Here is a 26235-nt window from a genome sequence, read left to right as displayed (position 1 = left end):
ACTCTTGATCATATACTAAATATCTCCTCCGGGCATCATTCAATTTCTCACTGAAATAAGCTACTGCTCTCCCTTCCTGACTCAAGACTGCTCCTATTGCTGTTTCACTTGCATCACAATCTACTTGAAGCAGTCACTAGTGAGGAGGGACCTCAAAGAGATCAATCCGGATCAGTCAGCAAGAGTAAACACAACAAAAACACAAAGATATGATGGAGGCAATGCATAACAGATTGTTTTATTTCATGAATATTGATTACAACCAACCGGTAACAACTGGGTTATAGCATAACCGACTCATAGGCCTGGTAGAACATACATAATAGGTCACAACTGAGACCTTGAATCTTAAGATCTATCTTCTAGGCATAGTCTCGCTACTTGATTCTTCGATTGATTACATTCTAATGCGCAATTACAATTATATATACGATCCAAAGGATCCAGTCGTACCAAAAAGGGATGAAAACCCGAAGAACAAGACCTAACATGTAAAATAAACAAGGTCGGCCTCTGCTAAGAGATTCCTCCAGAAAATTCAAAGGATGAAGTGTAGATCACGGGAAAAGGTCGGCCACATACCAAGGAACATCAAAATCAACGCCCAAGGCTCCACAAGCTTTAGAAGTGTTTTGATAGATCGCCAAAATAGGTCTAGGCAACCGGTAACAGGGAACTGTCAACTGGTAACAGGAAACTGTCAAGGAAACCGATAGTGATAACTTGTCGGAAAATGATCCAAATGCAATGCGGTCTGGAAACAAGAAAGATGATCAAGTCTTCAAGTAGAATCCAATTCCACAAGATCCGGTGAGCCAAAAACAGAAAGCAAAACAAAAAGGAAAATCTTTTTGGTTGATGCAAGATTGCTATGAATCGGGGACGCTCCTACATCAAATCCTCGTTTCGAACCTTGCTGAAGAAGCAATAGGAGTGCCATCCGATTCAACTAGGGCTGCTTTAAAAGATCTCAATTGTGTCGTGCCCTCGACAGGAGGGTCTCCAATCGGCTCCGCAAACATTAACTCCAACATGAGTGGGGCTACACATACACGAGGCTAAACTGAGATTGAAAAGACAACTAATCACAATAAAAGCTGAAGCCAGAGGAAAGAGAGAAATCTTACCTACATGGAGGAGGCCGTCTGCACTCCTCCACGTCGACCGCCGAAATCCTATCCACGCAGGAAGATTGCAACATCCAGTCTCCCAAAAAGATAGTTGTCTATTATTTCATTTAATTTCCAAAACGGACATTTTAATATATTATTTTCAAATTCTAAAATTAAATCAACTTAAAATTTATTTTTGTTTGCCTAAAAAATTATTTTATTTACTGAAAAAATTAATCTATTTTATTTACTTGAAGAATTATTTTATTTTCTGAACATCACTTTTTTTTTATTTACTTAATAATTATAATTTCTATCTATAAATAATTTTATAGTTTTATTTAAAAAAAAAAATAGACCGTGTTTTAGTTTTTAGTTGATTTAATTAACCTTAAAAAAGTGGTGATTAATTAACTGTAAACCATTTTAGCGTGAAAAGCGAACAGCCAAAAAGCCTGTGGGCAAAGGTCCTTCCAATCATTCCTCCCTATGTCGTTTCCATTTATCTCACGATCATAAGGTCTCAGAGTGAGAGAGTGGTATTACTATTGGCGAAGCTTGTTAAGGAAGGAGCTCTACATTGAAGCTGGGCCTGCGCCATTTCTACTTTTCTCTGGTGCTCCTGTGGACAAGTACCTTGAATAGCATGTATGACATCTGAGACGTTGTAAATGAAAAGGATTGGTTGCCGGGAATGATATAAATGAGATCCTTAGGCAAGACAATCTATTAACAATCGGTGGGTTCAAAGATGGGGTATAAATGATAAGAAGTGGCAGGCGAGAAAGAAGGACAGAGAGTATGGCACATCAGGCAGGGAAGTGGAAGTGCTGCAATGTAAGTGGAAGCGTGGTAGCGAAGGGAATGATGTTGTTGCTGGGGATGGTGGTAGGGGTGTACATGTTGGGGCCGCCTCTTTATTGGCAGGTGGTTGAGGGGGTGGCATCGGCATCTACTTGTCCTGCTTGCCGCTGTGACTGCCCATCTGAATCTATGGTCAATATTCCCACAGGTTACCTCATTTTTTCCCTTTTTGGCTCCTTCATTCGATCTCAGATATTTGTAGCTCCAGCTCTTAGGGTTTTCTTCACAAGACAAGTGGGTGTATATTCTAATGTAAATTGCTGCCCTGCGGAGACTGCAAACTGCATCTAGTCCATTGTGTCTTTTAACCTTTTATTTGTCTGATAGACGGATCACAACAATACTGGGCCTTTTCCCATGACATGACACGATTATCATTGATATAGATTTTAACACGGCCGATCTGTTGTTTTGAATTTTTTTCTTTTAGATTATATACACATAAACAGTTTTTGATTACTTTATTTTTCCATCTTGGAGGCTTAAAATTATATTTTCAACGTATATCAAATGTCAAGCAGTGCCCGTTCCTCGACCAAGAGTGGATTTCAATTACCCTTTAGAGATTTCTTGCTGACGATAAGATGGAAATATCCAAGGGGAAGGGATAATATTCATTCAAGCCCTTTAACAACGTCGTGAATACCATGGCGAGACAAAACTTGTTTCACAATCCTTGTCTTACCTCTCCGCATACTGGTGTGGAAGTTTTCAAATTGGCAAAAATAAAACCAAATCTCATTGCGAATTGCATGTTGAAAACATCTTAGTCACTATTAATGAGTCGGAACTACATGCAGCTGGAATATAGCCTGCTATTTGTAATGTAAACTACCAGATCTTGAATTAGCCACATATACCATTCAAACTCAACTGTTTCTTTATTCTGTAAGTGCGAGTAGGGACGTAGGATTCAGTTCATCATCTCAACAATAAAGGGATTTTCGAAAATTTTAAATATCATTATATATCACGGTGGCCCCAAATCTGAAGTGGCGATTTTGTATAACATTTGTGGAAGTGTTAAGATTATAATTGTAGGCATCAAACTGCAGTGAATTATGTACTAAAATCTTTGGTCTGGAGAGGTATCTGACGCTCATCATATGAAACAAGCGAATAATGTTACATCGTTGCACAGTTTAGTACCCTTCAAAGAAGAAAGACAAAACTCTCAGTCAACGCATACCGTGGTTAATTCATATGCCTAATCTAGACTCATTCAGGTACTCCTGTTCATTTTAGACACAGTTTGCAAGTGTTACTTTCATTTTTCTTTATCTTTCTTCTCAGACCAGAGGCACTAATCTAGGTGACAGAGCCTACCATAGAAGGTCTCCTTCCCACTCTTTAGGCTCTACAAGGTCTAGGGGGGCATTTACTTATAGTTCTAAGTTTACTATTAATATATCAAGGAACAAGCACATCAAGTTTGAGATGGAGAAGACCCTTTCTACTACAATTACATGTTAATTTGTTACAAACGTTGAAAACATTTGCTCTTATATGTATCATATAAAAAGCTTACGCAGATTAATAAATACAATCACCTATTCTTTTGAAACCATTGACAATCAACTTTTAATTCAACGTGAAAATGGAAAGAAACCCTTAGACGTGTTCGAGATTGCAGGAAAGCTCAAGACAAATCACATTTTGATTTGACATTACTCATTAGATCCAGAATTCTCATAGACAGAAAAAGAAACAATATGTTGGAACCTACAAAATAACAAGTTTTCCAAAAAATCATGATGTCTTAAATTATTTTCCCACTACTCTCCTAAACAAAATGCAATTATATCCAAGCACAAGTCAAGTCACATGATTAAAGATAATTCAATGTGTTTTCTAGCCTAAAATCCCAGAGCATAATATAAAAATCCCTATACATAAATCAACCTTGAAATATAAACAGACCCTATACAAAAATCATGTCCTCAGTAAAAATCCTTTATTCATCAGCTAATGCTTTAATATTCTGCTCCATTTCTCTAGAAATGCCCATTTATCATCTTATGGAACCACCGCAAAGCAAAATTTTCAGTTATCTCCGTTTTGCGAGATCACTTCTCTGTTATATTAAGCATCTTGTGAAACAGCGAAAAGGGAAATAAAGTGAATTAAGTATCGCCATTTCGCGAAACCTAAATCTTGCTAAAATGGCCCTCTCGCAAAACAGTGATGAAAGAAATAGGGCTTATGCGGGTTTAGCTATTTCGCAGGACCCATGTTTCATCATGTTGGGCAGTCCGTGAAACAGTGACTTAAGGCTACACGGTGTACTGTGACATCGCCATTTCGAGGAGATCGGGTTTCATTAAATTAGACATTCAGCGAAATGGCGACGAGCGGAGTATAGTTCATAAATGTGCCGCTATTTTGCGGGTCCCGCATCCTATCATATTGAGCAAGCTGCGAAATAGCGATAAAGGGGACAAAGCTCATGAAATGCTACCGCTATTTCGTCGGAGAAAGATACCAAGTGGTCCAGAAGGATGTGATTTAGTGATAACTTAATAAACTATCGCTATAATGAAAAGCCATGTTGCGATATAGCGATAAAGACCAAAATTGGTATCGCCATATTGCAAAACGTTAAAATAAAGAGAAAAGGAATGTTGCGATATAGTGGTAAATGTTGTTGCTATTTCGCAACGATAAAACAAAATTAATTGTGAAAGCTTGCGATATGGCGAAAACAATGAGCCGAGGCAAGTTGACGATGCATTATTTTGAAAAGGGTGGCGAAGCTGTTAATGGCACGAAGGAATTAAATGCAGAAAAGACCCCAAAGGTCACCATTAATAGCTGATTTCTAGCTCAGTTTTTTCATTCTAAGCTGAAAAATTGTGCGAGTTGAGCTCTGCGACGAGAAAGAACGAGCCAGAATTGTGCGCAATAATCACAAATTAGTTATGAAAAGATGCATTGTAACAGTCTGAAGCTTGTTGCTTCTCCCCATTTTTTATACAAGGGAGAAACCGGGACCGGTTAAAGGGGAGAATCATAATTTTTGAGAAATAAGATATTATATTTAAACATTGTATTATACATTTTTAGGGCTCCCTAAGGAGAATGTGCAAAAAACATTTATTCTGAAAATGGTCTCAACTGTTTATTAATTCTAATGTAAAGATATCATTCAAAACCATCTCCACACTTATGTTTTCTTAATCATATGAATCAGTGTATCAAGGATATATTTGATTTCTTGTAGCACCTTAATGCTTCTGTGTATCTTGTTTGGCTGGTCTCTTCAAGGAAGGATTAAATCCTGTTAGACAGGTACTGTGATTTGGAGGAATAATTTGGATCAGTAAGAAGGGTTTTGTGATTGGCATACTTGCACGTTTATGCAAAGCATAAACAAGAGTAGTGCTGAGCAGTTTGAATTTTTAGTCATTGGATGAAGAAAAATTCATTATGAGACTCTATGGCCCTGGATAATGCACTAATCAATATTTCATTCAAGAACAGATAATTAATTTACACACTTTGTTTTCAGTTTCAATTGTAAGGGTAGGAGTAGGAGTTACGTTTAGATTTAATTATCTATTTCAGACATTCATACCACTCTGAAATAGATGATGATTTGATTGAAGATATCATAAGAAGATGTAATTTGCTTAATCTCAAAAAGGTGTACCCACCTTGGTTTAGCAGAGCCAGAAGAGCAGGGAATTGCAACCATATCGGTTCATTACGTTCGTTGGCCAAAATCATTGTTAAACTTGAGCATAAGGCCTGGCTTACCTTTAGGGTTTAGCAATTTGCAGTTTTGGGAACCAACACAACATATAATCAACATTGTTGATAAAATTTGCCTAGATTGGTGCCTTTACCTACTGGGCTAAACATTACTGATTAAACTAAGTCCATACAACAGAGATGAAAGATTCCTAGGTAAAAAGACATTCACATATAAAGAATCACACAAAGAGAATGCCACATGAATGGAAGAACATAAACATGGCCACAAATAGTTCTTTTATATTCGCTTAAAATAGTGTTAGATTACTGAGGAATGCTTCTTGACCAATAAATGATAAACTCAAATGAAGCACTACTGGTCAATGTTCAAATCCCATGACATAGGATGATTACAAAGACTTTAAAATTCTGCTTCGAAGAGATCCAAGGATCATTTTCTAACCTAATATCTAAGGTCCTATCCTATATGGTTAAAAGAATAACCTAGAGCAATAGTTTATTGATTATTCAACCTTGTGTTCCTTGGGGGTTCCACTATCAAGTAGCAACGCCCTATGGAAATTGAAATTCTGAAGAAATACCAACATGAATGAGTAAATGCACACAATTACAGAAAACAAACCAAGACAAAATGAAAACCTAACAAAATCAAATCAAACCAATCAGGCGAGAAGGTGAGGTGAGAGGATGTAACTCTCCTTTTATAGTACTTAGTATCCGATTCTCAGATCTGCTTATGTGTTTGACATATGATGTGTTTTTCTTGAAATTCTTTTTCAAAAAATGACCCATCCTTACACAAAGCTAAGCATAGCATGAATACAAAAACTAAGGGATTCGCTTTTTCCAATGAATACTAGATGACAAAGATACAAAGATACAATCCCTTCATCCAGGGATGTATTTACAACGTTGCATCATCCTAGGTACTACTTGTCTTAAGCTAAGGGGAACATTATAAAAGAAATGATGCTGAAGTATGAACTACACATTGAATAAAAGTTTTTCATAAAAATTTATAGCCCATAGACACTCTATGATCGGGAAGACATCTAAGATGCTTCACTGGCTAGGCTGGAAGAGAAGTAATTTGTTATCTTATCCTAAGTGGTCTCTTCAGGCAAATAGGGAAACATCTTTTTAACTTTTTGGTCCAGGCATTTTTCCTGAAACAACATGCAGTCTCACAAATGCCCTACTTTTTAATTTGAGCCCTACAACCCCTTCAAAGCCACCATTGATGTCTTTGGATGTGGGAAATGCCCTGGCATTGATAGTCTCTGACTCTTTCCAAGCTTATCAAGTAAGGACTTGATGGCTTGTTACCAATCACCATTATTTTATAACAGTTGTGTAGAGGAAAGGACACGCCAGTCCTGTCTTCATCATTTCATTAAGAGCTTCATTGGCATTCTTAACCTTTGATCTGGTTTGTTGCATCTCCAACTCCAAACCTCTGACCTCCTTGCATGCTTCTGGCACTTTCTTCAGGGTGCTCTTCACCTCCTTAGCAAATGGCCAATCCTTGGCCTCTCATGGTCTTTAGTCTATTAAATCTTTTCATGCCCCCACCATAAGTTCCCTCATAACCCACCTTAAGGAAAAACAAATAAGTAATATAACTATGTCTTCAGAAAATTGTCTTTTTATATAAGACTTTACATTTTTCTTAACTAAATCGAACCCAGACATTAATCTGACCCCATACACAGCATCCACGTATGTAAATGATCAAGTAAGAAGATCGCTAAGACAGCAATCTCATTATTATTTACTAAGTAGTGGTTTCAATATTTACAAAGGGTGCAATTACAAATGATCAACCGCAGGCCTTATTTAAAGGGACGCATTGAATTAATAACAGTTAAGATAACAATAGTCAGCGTTGGCAAGAGGTAAAGGTCACCAAGGAAAGACGCCACCTTAGAAAGGAAGGGACGTGATTATAAAAGATGCATGGCCCTTCCCTTCTAAGGAAGAGGTATATATGTGGAAGATCGGCATTCATCAAGGGATCAGCATTCGAACAGCAGAAATAGAAAGACAATCAAATATAGAAGACAGATCTAATTGCAGAAATATCAAGAGTAGTCAGCAGACTTTGTTAATCAAAGTGCTGGGTATGATATTACATAATCTTTATCATGGTTCACTCATCATATAATAATGCTTGAATGGATATATATGTATATCAGTATATGTGTGTATTGTGCATAGTTAATTATTATAAAGATTCCTTTAAAGCGTGCATCCAATCTGCCGTCCCATTATGGAGGGGAGAAAGTACATGAGGGATGCAAGTAGCTAGGGATCCATTTAGGTAGAGACACCCCAAGTGGGGCTGGGAGGCTGAATGGCGGGTGTCATTCCATGCCCCTGGGCTTGATGGAACAGCTCGAGGTGCTTTGTATGATCTCCCAAAGGGGCTCCATAATGAGGATGGGTTGTTGGGTAAAGCCTCAAAGGAGTCCACATGCATATGATGTAATTAGCCAGGGAAGTGAGTTTCTCCTATGATGTTATATGTTTCTTCATCTTTCATAATGATAACTAACCTGGTTATAGGTTCTTAATCAAGATATTAAGCTGGCAATTTACATTCCTAAGTATACTCCATACCTTATTTGGGGATTGTAGGGCAAAATAGAGTAAAGTCCCAGTAGGGGACATTACAAATCTTGACATTTAAATCCATCGCAATCACGAGATGAGTGTGCCAAGTATCCTTGATCTTTTGAGTTTATTAACACCTCATCTATTTCTCCATCCATTAAATACAATCCCTTGAATTAGTCTCACATGGACTCAGCTCAACTTTTGGCATGACGAAATCCATCACTGTCCTCATATAGTAGGAATCAATAGATGCCTTTTTATCGTCTATTTGTACTATGGTGGCCTCAGCTCTCACAAATTTCTCCCATAGAACAGTAATTTCTGGAGTCCTTGTTGTTGAGCAGAAGGGGGACATCACTACTAGTGACTTGAGATATCTCTTTTACTCTCCTTGAGAGCTCTCTCTTATCAGCATCTACTCTTGTAAGCTAGCTTGGTTTTACTTTTAGTGGCTCTTTAAGGAATACATTCTCCCTTTTTATACTCAAGACATCGTTCTCCAATGTTTCAATTTGTTGTACTCTGTTACCAGCTTTTAGCCTTGTGAGCTAGTTTGTTTTTACTTCTGGTGCCTCTTCAAGGGGTACATTCTCCCATCTCAAACTCAAGATCTTGTTCTCCAATGGTTCAATTTGTTTGTAATAATGTAAAACACTGGCATAATTATTTTTTGCCCCTGCCATTACCTTTTGGTGCAAGAGTCATATCTCTAACCTTGGTAATCTTCAGGGTTACTTTAAAATCCTCAAACCTAAGTTGATATACAGGCTTGTTTTCTGGAGGGCTGACACACCATTCTGCAATTACATTAATTTCAACATTAAGCTCTTTGCCATTAAAGAAGTTGGCTATTTCAGACAAGTTGACTTTGTCTCCAAATGTCCTTTCAGAATCCCAGTGCTGGTAACTTTATACAATACCATGGCCTGCTCTGGTTCCATCCTGGAAGGAGCATAATTCTACTTTCTTTGATTACATTCCTACCTCTTTAGGATAATGTCTTCATCACTTTTATTTACTGAACAATCTACAAAGGCCTTGCCCTTGTCTGCTTTCCCTCCCATCTTTGATTCTTTGGTCATCTAACACATCATCAAGAGGAATGTCAATTACATCTGCATGATTCTGTGGAACATGATCTTCATCAGCTTGTGGTGGATGCTGTGCCTCAACCATGTGGACATCCCTTTCAACAGCACCCTCAGCTTGTGGCTGTGCTAAAATGACTTGTGCATGGGCCTAGGAGCAGCCTACAGTTGAATTCGAAGAGGAGTATCAATAGAGAAAGATGATTCTTTTGCATTGTCAAACCTCTCCATCTTTTTCTATTGGGCCCTGGCTCTGTGAAACGGGCATTTTTTCTCTAGATAATTTCCATCCAGACAAACCGGTTTTTTAATTTTTGTGGTGGCCCTAGGGTATTTGCAGTCCTGGATATTAGGGGAGTTTGAGGAAATGCTTTGATTCCTCCAAAACTATCCCAGTATGTCCTTCCGATTTTGGATACTCCTTGGTGAGCATTATCTCTCATAGTGACCGATGATGGCTCAGACATCTCCATTTTAGACACAGACAGGAATATTTGATGAGATCTCCTTCCACTCTTCTCTGGTAAATGCTTTTGGGGCTCTTGTTTGCCCTTAAATGCTATTTGTTAGAGGCATGGTGCTCTATTTTGTCTTATGTACTCTTATTATTTTGATTATAGGTTTCTCTCTTCCAAGAACTTTCTATTGTTAACTGCTGTAACCTCTAGTACCATTGACCTGCTTTTGGTCATCTGTGGACATTAATATATTTTCTTTCTTTCTATTGACCTACTTTTGGTCAGCTGTTTCATTTCTTCGCATGGTTTCAGTTCCAATTCCTGGGTTCCATAGAATGGCTGGTCTCGTGGATGTCAATAAAAACTTTCACTTCCTTTCATTTCTTTTCTCTTCGGACAGTTCAAATTGTCTGCATTCTCATATTCCTTTTGTCCTCTTCATCATCTCTTGCACAATTTCTAATCAGGTCTTCTTTCAAATCAAATTCATGGGAGTAACCCCTTGTTCTCCTGGTATCAATCTTCTTTTTGTTGTTCACTCCCTTAGGATTATAAGATTTGTTATCCATTGCACTTAATAGGACTATAGAAAATATCTTCTTGGGGATATCTAAGGCCTGGAATCCAAAATCTCGTTCCTGTAGACTTATTTTTATCAGAGAGTCCCCTGAGACCCTTCCAAAATCTTCATGAATTCTAGACTCAACAACCTCTTTGGTACCCACTTGGAAGGAGGTAAGGGCAGCAGTTAGATCCATGAACCCTAACAAAATTACAAATCTATGATCAGTTTCAAAGGTCCTGTCGGTCCAGTTATGCTAAGGATTTTCATCCTTGCTGAATGCCAAAGGTATCAAAAATGGGGCTTCTGAAGCCAATAAAACTATATGGTCTGTTTCCCTTAATAATCATCACAGGGAAAAAGATTTTGACACTTTTGAAGAGTGCTTCATTACCCCACTTTACAAAATGCTAAGTGGGTTGAAAAACCAAGGCTTTAGTGATGTTTGTTTATAGAACACGTATATGCATGCACACACAGACACACGCATGCATGCACACACACATGCAACACACCCACACCCACTTGCACACACACCAGACATACACATGCACACCAGCTGCACAACACATGCACACACACACTTGCACAAAACATACATGCACAGCCATATGTGGACACACATGCACATGCACACATAGTAGTGATAAAGAGTCTAAACTTCACATAGTTAAATGCTCTAAATCTCCAACATTATTAATAAAGCTTATATAAAGCTAAGTCTATTGGCATAACCATGTGGGGATGAATGGACATACAAATTTTAAAAGACAGTACCCAAGTGTAGGCTATCTGGTGCCTTACAATGTCTTGTGAGGCTGTGATATGGACCTCAAGGTTAGAGATCTTATCTTGAAAAATTATGATACACAATTCGTCTCGTTGAGAAAAGGGACACTCTTTCCAAAATGTGATAGATGTTTAGGTACCCTTTTCTCTAGAACGCTCATGGACTACAAGAATCATTTCTTTGTCCAGGTGAGGGATTTTGGCCTAAACCCAAGAAACCCAGAACATGCAAAGAAGTCAAGTTGATAAGCTATGTACAAATCCTTGGTTTGTTTAAAAACTCATGTTCTTAGTTCAAATAAGTAACCTGGGCCTTCTACAAACTGTCTCTTCCCCTTCAAAGATCAGTAAATTCACAATTTGATATTTATGTAGAATTTCTTTACATGATATAGTGTTAAATGGCAATCCATCTCAAATTGCAATTGGACACAAGCTACTTCACAATTTAATACATATGTTTTATAGGAATGGCAAGGTATTATCTCAATTGCAACCAATGGTAGTGCCATTTTAGATCTCTCAGATCCTCATCTAAAGAAATGGTTGTGACATCCACATGCATCTTTAAGAAGTATGATAGTTCTCACTATTTGATTATTCCAGTATAAATACCTGCCTAAAATAACAGTTGACTAGTGAAGAGAACTATGTTTCCAGCCTGTACGGATGGGAAATCACTGCTTTGTTTATGAGATCTATGCTTTTACCACAGCTTGTCCAGCCAATCGCTATACCACAATGTTTGTTCCATAAGTTCTCTACACCACAATGTTTGTTCCATAAGTTCTAGATAATTTATTGTCTAACAATGTTTCTTGTGTTTCACTAAATCCATAAAATCACTTCCACATTCAATATTCATGACACTGCTAATACTGTATCAAGAAGACGAAGACAATTATGCTTTCTTAGCCAATGTAACATAGTTGGTGATATGCAAACAAGGCTAAAAGATAATTTATCAGAAACTTGAGCCCAATAATATCTAAAAGTGGTTCATACGCCGTGCCCAGAAACAATGAGTGTATGAATGATATAATAATATGAGTGAAGAAGGCATGTAGATACTGCATAGCACTGACTGAAAAATGTACTCAAAGTGCTATATAAACTGCACTTAAATGACCTTCGTTGGTGTGTAGACATTGAGCCAAAAAGGCATCAAACTGATATATGAATGTCATTCAGGAATCGTACATAAACTATGCCTATAAATATTAAATTACTCAACCAATGTACAAAAATGAGCCAAAGGGGCATTAAACCAATTTTACAGAATAAAACCAAAAGGCTCTTCAAATAATGTTAACAGCTGTGCCAAAATGGCAATCAAAACTGGTGTATAATCTCACAGCCAGCCCGTGGCCTGTAAACAGATGATTGTGCCAATGTGACATATATTAAGAAGAGAATAGTTCAAAATGATGGTTCCAAAATCTACTTGAAACATAGTAACCCACTGTTGAAAAACCCACAATCAAGTTTAATATCATTTACGAATTTTGACAAACAGTTGCCATGCATTTCCTTTTAAATACTTTTCACTATACTAAATAAATATCCCAAATCAAGCATCAAATTCTATTGCTTTAAGCATACCTGGATCTTACCAATAGTCCTTTCGTAAACATTGCAATATGTAATGATGCATTGAAAAAATCTTTTGGCAATGAAACCTACAATGTCTTAGCATGGGCATTTCATGAAACAATTGCCATACGTTATCTTAGTACCAAATAGTTTCCCTAAAAACTTTAATTACTCCTAGTTCTCCAACAAACATGTTCTCATTTTTTGCCTTAGGCAACTATGTCAATTCAATTCTCTTCCCACTAAACAAAGAAATCATCCACAAGTAAATCGCTTTAAGAGACAATAAGCAAAGAAAGTCAACATACTGTAACAAGATCACTGTGATACTGCTGTAGTCTTTAGCACGCAACTGTTGTTTGCTTCAAGTTGGTCATACCTTTTTATAGCCATTGAAGCATTTGGATCGTAGTAACAGTCCATCTCTACTACATGGATGAGCTAGATTCTTGCTCACACAATCCTTAAAATCATGCCATGTTTTCTTTTTCTTCCCTATGTGCTAAGTTTGAGGCAGTTACACAATTTTTGCGTTACCTTCTCACGGAGATGAATCAGGACATCTTCAAAAGACATTTGTTATGTGTTTTGAAAATCCACTTAAACCCTTATTTAGTTATTATTCTTTTCTCCTCAAAATGTCTTTGTATTGTGTTTTTGTGACCCAAGATTCCCAGCAGGTCTAATTATTCAAGTGTTTGAAATTTTGTTATATGTCATGCTAATCTTAACATCTGCTAATTTCTTCACAGTTGCACAATTTTGGGCTTGTCCTTCTCGTCAAGAGGATCCCAGGCATTCCTGATATTCTAAAACCATTCATTAATAATATACAATATACCTTTCAAAATCTTGTTTTGCATTTGAATTAAACTCTCATTCACTCATAATTCTTCAATCTACTTAATGTTCTTGTATGGTATTTCTGTGACCTAGGATTCCCACCAGGTTTACCAACACTGAAAGTGTTTAAAAGTTAAAACTCTCATGTTAGCCACGCTACTCTTTGAACTTGTGATTTCTATACACTGGAAAATTGGAAATAACTTAAAGTAGGCATGAAATCAATAAATGAATTCTAGAAAACCTCATTAAGTATAATAGTGATAATACTCTGCTAAACATCAATGCATCCATATTAGTCTCCTAGGTACAAAATCAATTAGTGGATTCTTGCTATTCTTGCTAAACTCGTTTAGATAAATATAATAGTTAAATATTTTTCTAACCAGTCTCATAGCGGCTTTGCACCATAATTCCCCAGCACTTATTTGAATACACAATAAGTGCCTTGCAACACAACAGGAGCAAAACAGTCATTAGTAACTGTAAAATTGCAAGAAATAATATAAACTTAAACATGTGATCACATGCTTAACAGTTAATAAATAAACTTTTAAGGACTTATGGAAGAAATCTACACAACTTAGTTCTAAAGGTCGTCTGAGCTCAAATTGTGTCAAATCTCATGAATTTATCAAATTTTCATGCATAAAGTCAAATCAAATTGCTATAACACTTAGTCAATTGCAAGAGAGGACTAGGGAAAGTACTACAATTAAAATATTTTCTTGTAATAACAACCTCTTTGATTTCCCTATCATGTCTAAAAATGTAATAAATTTGGCTTCAATAAATTTCTTTGTAAAGATGTTGGCAACATGGTTTCATCTTGTAATAGTTAAGGTGAACTGTTTTGACTGTGACAATAGGTGAATTTAATGCTGATGAACCTTGATATGCTTGGTCCGTGCATAAAAAACAAGAACCTTATCCAATTGGATAACATTCTAATTGTTGCATCTCAAGATTGTAGGCTCCTATTGCTGCAAGCCCAACACTGGAAGCCAAATGGATCTTTGTCCACCTTTAGTGACAATTCCTCTTTACTCAACTTAGGAATAGAGGGTTAAAGATTTTTTTGCTCTGCCAAGCAAATACTCCTGATTCAAAAGGTAATAGACAAATCTAGAAGTTGACACTTGAAGCCAAACATATACTTGTACACCAGGAGTAACATTGCCTCTTTACTCAATGTCAGGACTAGAGGGCGAAAGAGTTTTTTGCTTCTTCCTCTGCCAAATAAACAGTCCTGATTTGAAAGGTAATAGACAAATCTAAAAGTTGGCACCTAGCATCCACCTCAATTGACTATTTTGTTCATTTTACTGTAATAAAAAATTGCCATTGTCTGTTATATATGCAACATCGAATTAGTAGCCTTAAGATGCCTCACAATATACTAGACAGCCTTCATATATGTTTTCTGGGTCTTACATGAATCTCTCGATTAAACAAATGAACTAAGCAATATTCGGGCAAGTATGAATAGAAAAATTTGCTAATCAAGTACCTATAATAAATATAGATTGCCCTCAACTTCTTCATCATTGCAATAGGTAGGCAACTTGATAACTGTCTTGAAAGGCATTGGAATGAGTTTATAATTGTCCATATTGGACCTTTCAACTATCTTCAATAAATAATTGGTTAGAGAGGGTAAGGTCATCTACCAATTGCCAAAGCTACATTCCAAGAAAGTAACAAAGAATGCCCAAGTCTGTCATATCAAACTCTTCTTCAGGCTCCATTTCGTAGGATGAATAAAACCAGTTTGGCTGAAATTGATTAATTGGTCATCACTATAAGGCCACAATTAAAATACGATGATTGATATGTTGAATTGAAGGATTGGTGTTACCTTTGGGAAAAATAGACAATTTTTTGGATACTAATCTTGAGGAGTTTGCTTGAGACCATATAATATATTTTTAAATTTTCAGACAAGATGTTTTTGTCAAAGCTTAATAGAAACAGAATGTGGGTACAGATATAATTAAACTCACTTACCTTGAAGGCAGACGATCTTATTATTTATTTGATGAAATATTTATCTTGTAGAAACAACAAAAATAACAATCTAAATGGTATATAGTTAGGCAACAAGAGACAAAGGTTTTGTTGTAATCAATATCTTCCTTATACGAGAAGTCTGTAGCAGCAGGTTGACTTTTGTGCTTAGGATTTTCACCATCAGATTTGAATGGTCTTGTGGATCGTTTACAATTTGCAAGATTCTTCCATGGAGGTGTAGTAGCCAGCTCCCAAGTATCATTCCTTATTAAGGAGTTATGTTCATCTAGCATATCTTTCTCTCATTCCTGCTTGCCACTAACTTCCATATAAATTTTAGAATCATAACTGTTCAAATCTTTATTTGATGAAATTTTTATCTTGTGGAAACAACAAAAATAACAATCTAAATGGCATATAGTTAGGCAACAAGAGAAAAAGGTTTTGTTGTAATCAATATCTTCTTTATACGAGAAGTCTGTAGCAGCAGGTTGACTTTTGTGCTTAGGATTTTCACCATCAGATTTGAATGGTCTTGTGGATCGCTTACAACTTGCAAGATTCTTCCACGGAGGTGGAGTAGCCAACTCCCAAGTATCATTCCTAATTAAGGAGTAATGTTCATCTAGCATATCTTTCTCTCATTCCTGCTTGCCACTAACTTCCATATAAATTTTGGAGTAGCCAGCTCCTAAGTATCATTCCTTATTAAGGAGTTATGTTCATCTAGCAAATTTTTCTCTCATTCCTGCTTGCCACTAATTTCCTTGTAAATTTTAGAATCATAACTGTAACATGGTTACAAAATTTGCATGCATCTGTTACTGGGTGGTCATACACATCACTGACATCTTCAAGGATTTGGTGGGCCTGTAATGGGAGAAAAACTTAAGATGAAATGGGATAGGGAGGTGATGATACAACAGGTGTTGTTAGAGTAGGTTCTGTCACTTAATAAAAGATAACTAGAACAGGAAAATTAGAAGATATGATCTAATAGGAATAGAGAAAGAAGGCTGTTCATAAGGTTAATTTGCTTTCTTTGGGTTAGACATCCCTTCAAGTGTTAAATTGTCTGGTCTATAAAGACACATCTGACATGCCTTCAATTCCTTGCTGTATCCCAAAGATGCATTTAAAGTGTATGGGTTCTAGCCTCTTTCACTTCTCATCTGGGATATGATCCCATGTATAACAATAAATTTTTAGAGCAGGCAATGATAAGTTTTTATCCAGTCCAAGCCTCTTCAAGAGTAACATCTTGATTCTTGAACAACCTATTTATGCATGTGATTAAAATATGCAGACCGTACTACTAATTACCATACCAGAATATGTAGTTGAAAGTTATGTGGTTGAGCACATCTAGCCACCTCTTTGGAAAGTTGGCTCTTGTGCTTCGATTACCCATTTATTGAGGTGCATCTAAAATAATGCACTCATATTTTTTGTGAGATTTCCTGTAAAAGTTATTAAAGTTATTATTGACAGGCTCAACTCAATTATAAATTCTTAAAGTTTCAATGAATTTGCTTAACTATTTTTCAACAAAAGATTTAAAATCTTCAAACTTCTCAAGCACTTGGTCATTAGGATTGAGGAAGTAAATCTGGATATGTTTAGAAAAATCATTACTTAAAGTAAAGACTGCAAATTTATATGAAATGCTTTGCCCATTTGTACTGCAAGATCATTATGCACATTGCAAAGGTGCCTAAACTGAAAGATTTTTCATTATCAAAATTCTTCCATAGAGCTTTCCAAGAATACCACCTTTGCATACACAATGTTCGGGAGAACCATGGACTATTGTCACCATTATAATTAAGTAACAAGTTGACTCACTCTCATGCCATAATTTGCTCATCTCATAAGTATGTGCAACGTAATCATAGGAATCGGAAGATTAGGAAAGAGCTTGTCAAGCTTTTCCAATTGATTTTTTGGTCTACACAACCATATGCTACAACTGCAAAACTCTATTAATAGCCTTAATCAAATGTGTTCCCGTTTGAGTACATGGTTGGGGACTATTTATGTTTCCAGAGACAACTAGCTAACCCCAAACATAACAAGGTATACCTAGCTGTCATTGTTATGGTGCCCCCAAAAGAATATTACAACAATTAGAGAACAATTATAATCCCTTGACTATTGTTAGAAGTTATCAAACATAATTTGAAAATAAATGTAATGTCCCTTTTTGGGATATTTCTGTTTTTTTTCAAAATTGCTAAGAGTTTATCAAAGATTAAGAATTTATGATAATATTTAGACCAATAAATCATGACACAATACTCAAAATCAATTGTATTGTGAGTTCTTCAGAAATACTTACAAATCAACAGTGACAATTCCAAGGGTTTTCGTCCTTAGCTTGCCAAAGATCATGAAAGGGTTTTCGTCCTTCCAACTCTTAGCCCACCTTGGAGGGTTTTTGTTCTCCTCGACCAAGATTTGGGTTTTCGTCCAAACTTGATAAGAGCATGAAAGGGTTTTCGTCCTTCTAGTTCTCATGAGCTTGGAAGGGATTTTGTCCTTCCTATCTGCAAGATACTTACTCAAATTCAAAACTGATTGCTTGATGTATTTGCTAGATTATTTCTGATTGCGTTTGCTTATGAATATTTCTTGGTGGACTGACAAGTCAATGTTTGAATAATGCAAATTAGAAATAGTTTGTACTTGATTTTTTTCCTGGACTAGAAAGAATTAGGGAGACATTGTGGTGTACCAAGTGAGTTGGAGTGGCATGATGATCATGGTTCGGCTCTGGAGCCTTATAGTTGATTGACTCAGTGCTTGGGTGATGGTGTTGGTACGATTGAGACCATACCTTGTACACATGGTGATTGCATAGAATAAAGCTGGTCTTTTTTTCACCTTTCCACCAGAGTTCCGATCATTTACTGCGGGAATAGATGCACTATATACCATGGCAGCAAAAATTGTTTGGGAAAAAATCGGCAAATCAAAAGTATAAGATTTTTTGAAAAAACTGAAAAAAAATGGCTAAAAAATTGGAATTTAAAAAATATAGAAAAAAAGACAATTTACATTAAAAAAAATAAAATTTAAGGGCATTTCCATAGCATAGAGATGTAGAGAGCAAATAAAATAGAGAATTAAACCCATGAATTGTAGAAAAGAGGATTTTGTTGTTTATTTTCATATTGCTGATTACATGGCATTGCACAAAGCATACTCCATAGTGCATAAATACTAATAGATGGTTATAGTTGACCGAATTTCAATTACGATATATTTTGTACAAACTCAACCTATAAGCTAAGTACAAACTTCCAAAAAATCAAACATAGCCAATGACTCTTGCTACTACAAATAAAGCTATGCTAGAGGGCTGCATGTCCTGATGACGAGGTTCCTAGTTGAGAGCCTCTCCTAAGTTGTTCAAACTCATGACTACTCAAGTTGGCCTCCAGGATCTCAAAATCCTCAAGCTCAAAAAAGTAATTTAAAAAGCAGTTTTCCTTTGTTGAGCAGACATCTTAAATTACAAAATTGGAATTAACTAATTCATATTTTTGATTTAGTAGTACTTGCAATTTCTAGAACAGTTTGAAAAATAACTATATCAAGAGTGTGAAAGGGAATTTATACGACAAACGGAGCAATTGCAAAGTTCAACTTAATAGGTTTTGAATCAAATAGCTTGACCGAGTAATAAAAAATGCTTTTGAAACAGAATATTATATCTCAAAAGACCATAAATGATATTGAAATGTTCTCATTGATAACTAATTTAGCAGATTTGTAAAACAGTAAAGGGAGTGTTAAATATTTTTCCATCAGATAATAAAGACCTACTAGTACAAAAGAAGAGAGCAACTGTTTGAGCCACAATTTTAGCTATTATTATTCAAGTAAATTTTCCTTGATTTTATGTATAAGTGGATGATGGAGTTAAAAACATTGATGGACTTTGAGTTGAGAATTTGAGAGATTATAGGTAAAAGTTTCAATGAAAAATCAAATCACGAGAAACATTCCCTTTCAATGGGACAGTTGCTGCTGAAATCTATCCAAATCCTTGAAGAGAAAATATATGAGGCCAGCTTCGGAAGGGATTAAGATAAGACCACAAGACTAGGGCATGACTTCTCTCAAGGCATGTATTAGTTTGCCTAATACTTATTTAACTTGCATGGAATGCTATGCTATATCTCTAAAGTATTTGTGTACTACTATTGTACTCCTTACAGGTCTTCTGACCTCCATGTCTATGATGAGCCTAAATGGAATGTAGTTCCATAACAATTCTAGGGCATGCATTTAAGCAGTGATTTTCATCAATTAACAAAGCATTAAGCTTGTAGAATATATAAGAAATTTAAATATAACCAAAACAATCCTTTATTTTGATATAAAATATTGTTGCAGTTCATTTTTTTCAGCACTACAAGCTAATTTTTATTTTTCTGATAGGAACCATTTTTCTTTCAGTTCCACAATGTCTATATACTGTTATGTATATACTTTTGCTTTCCACTTTGTTATACAATTGACACTATTTACCCGCTTGTCCTTAAAATGTAATGGCCAGTGTCAAATTGAAGCTCCAAATTATTACATTTCGTTAGCATGTGGAAAGGAAATGTGTCCCAACCTAGCCTTAATAATCTAAACAACCACCTTGGTATTATTGTTGACAATTGAAATGTTAAAATTCTTTCGAATACTCAATATCACAAGAATTCCAAGAAAACAAACTTTTTTACGTTGATGTCGAGCCAATAGAGTTTTGTTTCAGTTTGGTTTGACTTTGTACATTTACTTTTGGCAAGTACTCTTATAAGGTTCTTACATGTTTAAAAAATCAGAGAGAAGCCTTACTTAGTATTTTTGATATTGTCTACTATTTCCCACCAAATTGTGTCTTTGGATTCATTTACATGGAAAGCATTACTACATGCCTAAGGCAAATGATGGTAGTGTGGAATACTGAGGTAAAAAAAAGCACATCTGTTAACCATTCCATGTTATGTTGTTAACATCAAACATAGAAGCATACCAAAGAATGTGTCTCTATTTTAATGTCCTTAACATCTACTAGAAATATACATCCATTCAAGGTTTTCTACCTGCAATTTGCCTCATCAATCTGATGAATGTGGCGAATCTTTGATGGTGAACCACATCCAGTGGCTAGTGCCCAGTTCTATGCTAAAAATCAATGAAAACCCGATTAAATAGCAATATCACACAGTTAGGGTATCACAAAAGGTTGGTGGATAGTAAATGCATTTTGTGAGCAATTTTTTCTGCAATTTGAAACCTTAAAAAATTGTTGTAAATTGCAGCTAATTAAATCAGGATTTTTTGAGGAAAAATCGTTTTGACTTGAGATTTTTAAAAAATCATGAACATTAGGATTTTTTAAAGATTTATGCTTCTCTGCTACATACTACCTATGTGGGCAGAGTGGGGCTTCCATAAGACAATAAATTTGCATAAGAGGATACAACTGATTATATTATGACCTGTACCATGCTTAGTCCATAAAACATTATTTTGGAATTGTTTGTAAGAGAATTGATATATGTTGATTTTACAATGCAATATAATATATTTTTAATATATTCATGATATATAGAATGCAACATACATATATATATATATATATACACACGCCCCCTGTTGTCCCCAAGAAATGGCTCCCTTGACTCGCACCCCAAAAACACATCTCCTGCCGTTCCACTATCCCTGTTCCTGAAATGCTGTGGAACATAGTTATTTTCTAAACCTTTACAGACCTTGTTACTTTGACTCAGTAAATCAGAATTAATTCCTGCTAACAATCCTGCAACAATCATCACTATATAGCCTGTGTATTAGGCTCATAGCAGTTCCAGCATTTGAATCTTGTAAGCTTTAGCATACCTCATAGTTTGTTACATCAACATGATAACCCTGCCACTATGGGCACTACAGGACCTGTGCATTAGATTCAGAACAGTTTTGGCTTGAAATAAAAAAGGTACTCCAGACTTAACTGAGTTTTTAGTGAATTGAGCCTGTTCCAGATATCAGGTTGGTGAAAATTGTATTTGCAGTGTCTTTTTTATATTGAGGAAAGTTTATAAATATGGCTCATATTCTGACTAATATTTAGCTCCTTTCAAGCATTAACATGAGACTAGTATATAGCTCTTTTTGATCATTAACATTAGATTAATACATATCTCTTTTTGAGCAACCACACTAGAAACCAACAATGGATGACCAAGAGACACACCTTATAATTCCACCTTAGAAGTCAGTCCACCACTAGAAGCCAACAACGGAAGACCCAGAGCCACTGCTTTGAATTCCACATTAGATGTCACTTTGGGGATTCAAACTTGAGTCTCTACAAGAAGAACCCAATGCTTTAACCAATTGAGCTCAACCCCTTTGACACAAAGGAGGTCTAGGATCAATAAGTTTTCATTAGATGTTTTGGAGACTTATTTTGTTGGTTTGGTTACTCTTAATAACCACACCACAACTGTCACACCTGCTCATATTTTACAGTTATCTGTTTCTGCTTTGTGATATGAAGGAAATAAATCCAGATATTCATAAATCTTCTCCCTGGTGTACTGTGCCGCTCTTCTTGAAGAAACTCACATATTCATTGTTACCTGATTTATTATTCTAACATATTGGCGACTATGTTACTATCACATAAATTGAGTTTATAGCATGCAGTTACTTTTATGGTACCATAATATTTGTTTGCCTTAGTCTCAAGGAAATCAAGCTTTTAATTTTGTAAACTTTTCTAGTGGCCTGCTGAAGGTCAACTGCAATTTGTAATTTTTGTTTTGTTTTCATTTTGATCATTCAATGAGCAGACTGTGGGAAGCGTGATCCTGCAGCAAGAGAGGAGATGGAAAACAATTACACAGATCTTCTGTCCGAGGAGTTGAAGGTACAGGAAGCTGCAGCAGCAGAATCTCAGCAGAAGGCAGATATGGCATTGCTTGAAGCCAAGAGATTTGCTTCTCAGTATCAAAAAGAAGCAGAGAAGTGTAATGCTGGGATGGAAACATGTGAAGAAGCTAGAGAGAGGGCAGAGGCCACATTAATAGCTGAGAAAAAATTGTCAGAATTGTGGGAACAGAGGGCTCACAAGATGGGCTGGAAAGAGGAAATGGCCCAGTATGACAATGCACAAACTGGGAGAGCTCTCCAAAATAGAAATGCAGCGGACCTGAAGACAACAATTTAAACGAATTTACAAATGATAGGACCATGCAAATCTTGTAGGATAAAGCTTTTAGGCCGATTTTAATGATATGTTCTTGTGGGTCTAGGTGCGGAATGCTATCAACTTGTTTTCTTTCAATTAAGCTTTGAAAGAAACAAGTGACAAATTGAGAGTCAAATTCTGAAATGCATGGAGGTTCAATTGCAATGGCTGCAGAGAGTGACACATTCAATTTACAACAGAATAGGCAGCATACTTCCATGTAAAATCTGATGATTATATTCTTTGCTCTGGATCAATGGGCGTCTAAAAGTCTGATTCATTTTGTTGATTGTTGCAGTAAAGGTAATATAGTCTATTGCTACACAGCCATTTATCTCTTGAGGTGGATGATATTTTGAAAACGAAAGTTCAAAGGGGTGATTCGGCTCATCTCTCTGATTTTTTTCAACTTGGTGGAATCATATGGACACTAGTTATTGTGGTTGCCTTTCAATAGAACTAATTGTTCCTTATATCTTGAGTGATAAATTCCTTTTGATTGTTGAAATTAAAATTTGCAGTATGAATTTCCATTTGAATTTGAAATTAGTTCATTCAAGCAGGATGCTTCCTCATTTTTTATCTTTGCTGAACATTATGATCGCAAGTAGCTTTTTTACTTTGTCAGTCAAGATGGAAGGGCACAAAGTTTTGAGTGGAGTTGAATTTTAGAGTCTATTAATGCTGGGGTTAAAAAGAATAGTTCAACAAAATAGGGAATGGTGACTAAAATCCCTTCTTAACAACTTTAATAAAAAATACTTTGTACTTTAAGTAAAGATTCAGCTTGCACCCTCCATTCTATTTGGAAGCTCTATTGAATATTTGTTTACTGTAAGTTTAGTAGGAATTCTATTTTAGTAATACTTTGCATGCTAAATAAAACCTGGTACCACCTTGCAGTTGCCTATGGATTTTTTGTGCCCTACCATCGATGACATCAAAATGTACAAGCCAGCTACATGCTTTCTACTTTTTGGACTAAAGATTTCAATTTCTTTGACGATGCATTTCAGATGAAATTTTTTATATCTAATCTTCTTCATTTGCCTTATTTTCTAATTTCATTGTCAAGTTGTCAGATAGAAAGCACTGTCCTCGTTTTGTTCAGTTAGATTTGGCTATCATCAACCCAAAAGGCACTCACCTGAAGTCAGGGAATAAGATTTGTTTTGTTTGCGAGAGTGCTTGAGTTTATAATCCATCGGATTGAAGTCTCTCTTAAGACCTTCAATGTCTTTTTATTACAATCTCAGGTTTTCTTACGTTTACACAAGATGCATTGTGAGTTTGGTAATTAGGTATGTACGTGGAGTAGAAAAATGCAAAACATATAAATAAGTATCCAGGGAATAAATACATGCTGGTCGATTGTATTCATAACCTAGGTGATTGAAGTCTCTAGTTTTACAACAACTAGTCTTGTAGATGCGCAGTTATTACAATTTCTGATTTGTTTGCCTCTACACAAAGATGCATTCCGATCTTGGTTATTTGGCATGTACACGGAGTAGAAATTATGCAAATGTATAAATAATAAGAATTCAGGAAATAAATATTTGCTGATTTGCAAGATATTCACAATGCACATGATTGAAATCTCTCCAAGACACACGTCTTCGATGTCTTTTAACAATCTCAGATCTTTTAACCTAGCCAATATGCAGACATATAAATAAGAAATCTTCATTGAATAAATGTTCATCGGTTTGCAAGTTTGATTGTATTTTACATCTTTCTATTACAATCCCAGATTTCTTTTACCTTAACACAATACAAATGATTAAAGATACTTCTGGAAGCCATTATACTGGTAGACTGAAAACTTGTGTTTATCATATGATCCTTCTTAATTGCACAAAAAATATGTTTTTGTAAAAGGGAAAGTTGAGAAAGGAAGAATGTTTTGTATTATAATTTATATTCCACCTACAAATTTGTAAGAGAGCAGATAAATTGTTGTATTACAACTGAACTTGGTTAGAGTTTTTATATTGAATTTAATAAGTTAATTGAAATTATTAACATTTCCAAAATTTTAAACAAATTATAGATATGGTTGAATCTTTGTTAGTTTGAATCTGAATATGATTGTGAAATTTTGTCAAGAACAAGGGTACAATGAAAAACATAAAAGAGAGACAAAAGAATGACAAGAACAAACCGTATTCTCATCAATATGCAAATGATCAACAGGATTAACCAATACAATGGATATGGGCCTACTTATATAGGCAAGGCCATATGGATATGTGAGCACACAATCATGACATGTGGCTCAATGAGAAACAAGGGTAGGTAAGAAAAAGTAGGGGTAGGTAGGAGAAATAATATAATATTCCACAAGAGGTGGAAGACCCACCGAATGTGGAGTGTAACAAGATAAAACCACAAAAGGTGGAATTTCTCCTACAGGCTATATCCCTATGTGCACACTTCTTTAAGTGTTTCATATCCAAACTACGATGAGATGTATTATTCTAAGTTAATTTAAGTAAACTGTAATAATATCCATGATGAATAATTATTTACACCAACACCCCCCCTTAAGTGCAACTTAAGGGAATGAAGACTCAAGTCAACAATGCAAGATGGGTCCCGACTACTAGGCCATGATAGGTACCCATGTACAAAATACAAATGCAAGCAAAACTATGCAATGCAATCTCTCACAAACGGAGAAAGGGAGAAAAGCCAGTGGGAAAAAACTCCCCCCCCCAAACGAGAGATGAATGTACAAAAGACTCTTAAAGAAGAAGGACAAAACTTCAAAGAGAAAAAAGTCCCCCCATAAGAGAGGAAGGAGAAGTCAGCTGACCCCCCCTAATGAGACATCCCGCACCCCCCAAGAGAGCTTGTAACTGTTGGAACTTACTCTCGGTGAAAGGTTTGGTGAATATGTCTGCAACTTGTTCCGCTGTAGGACAATATTGCAAATCAATGACTTGCTCCTAAATCAGCTCTCAGATGTAGTGCATATGGATCTCGATGTGTTTGGTCTGCTGATGCTGGATCGGGTTCTTTGAGATGACAATAGCACTCTGATTGTCACAATGTAGAACTGTCGGCTGTGGAGTGGTGAACCCAAACTCTGTGAGAGTCTGTTGAAGCCAAATGGTCTCAGTCGTTGCGTTAACAACTTGATACTCAGCCTCAGTCGAAGAGAGAGCAATAGCATGCTGCTTCTTGCTCTGCCAACAAATGTGGCCCGAACCAAGGTGGAAGCTGTAACTTGAAGTAGACTTACGATCATCAAGATCGCTAGCCCAATCGGAGTCCTGTGTAACCAACCAAGCGAAGTCCTGTGCCTGCTGCATAGTGAATCCCATAA

General features: G+C 36.1%; 1 protein-coding gene across 1 annotated transcript; it reads left to right on the top strand.

The window, feature by feature from the left end:
• The first annotated feature begins 1565 nt into the window (after positions 1–1565).
• On the top strand, positions 1566–23377 carry LOC131060871 (uncharacterized). Its single transcript, XM_057994288.2, has 2 exons — positions 1566–2124; positions 22507–23377. The coding sequence occupies exons 1-2, from the start codon at positions 1875–1877 to the stop codon at positions 22881–22883; spliced, it is 627 nt and encodes a 208-aa protein (XP_057850271.1). The 5' UTR covers positions 1566–1874; the 3' UTR covers positions 22884–23377.
• The last annotated feature ends 2858 nt before the right edge of the window (positions 23378–26235 follow it).

The sequence above is a fragment of the Cryptomeria japonica genome, chromosome 5, assembly GCF_030272615.1.
Source record: "Cryptomeria japonica chromosome 5, Sugi_1.0, whole genome shotgun sequence".
Lineage (NCBI taxonomy): Eukaryota > Viridiplantae > Streptophyta > Pinopsida > Cupressales > Cupressaceae > Cryptomeria > Cryptomeria japonica.
This window is presented reverse-complemented; position numbering and strand designations above follow the sequence as displayed.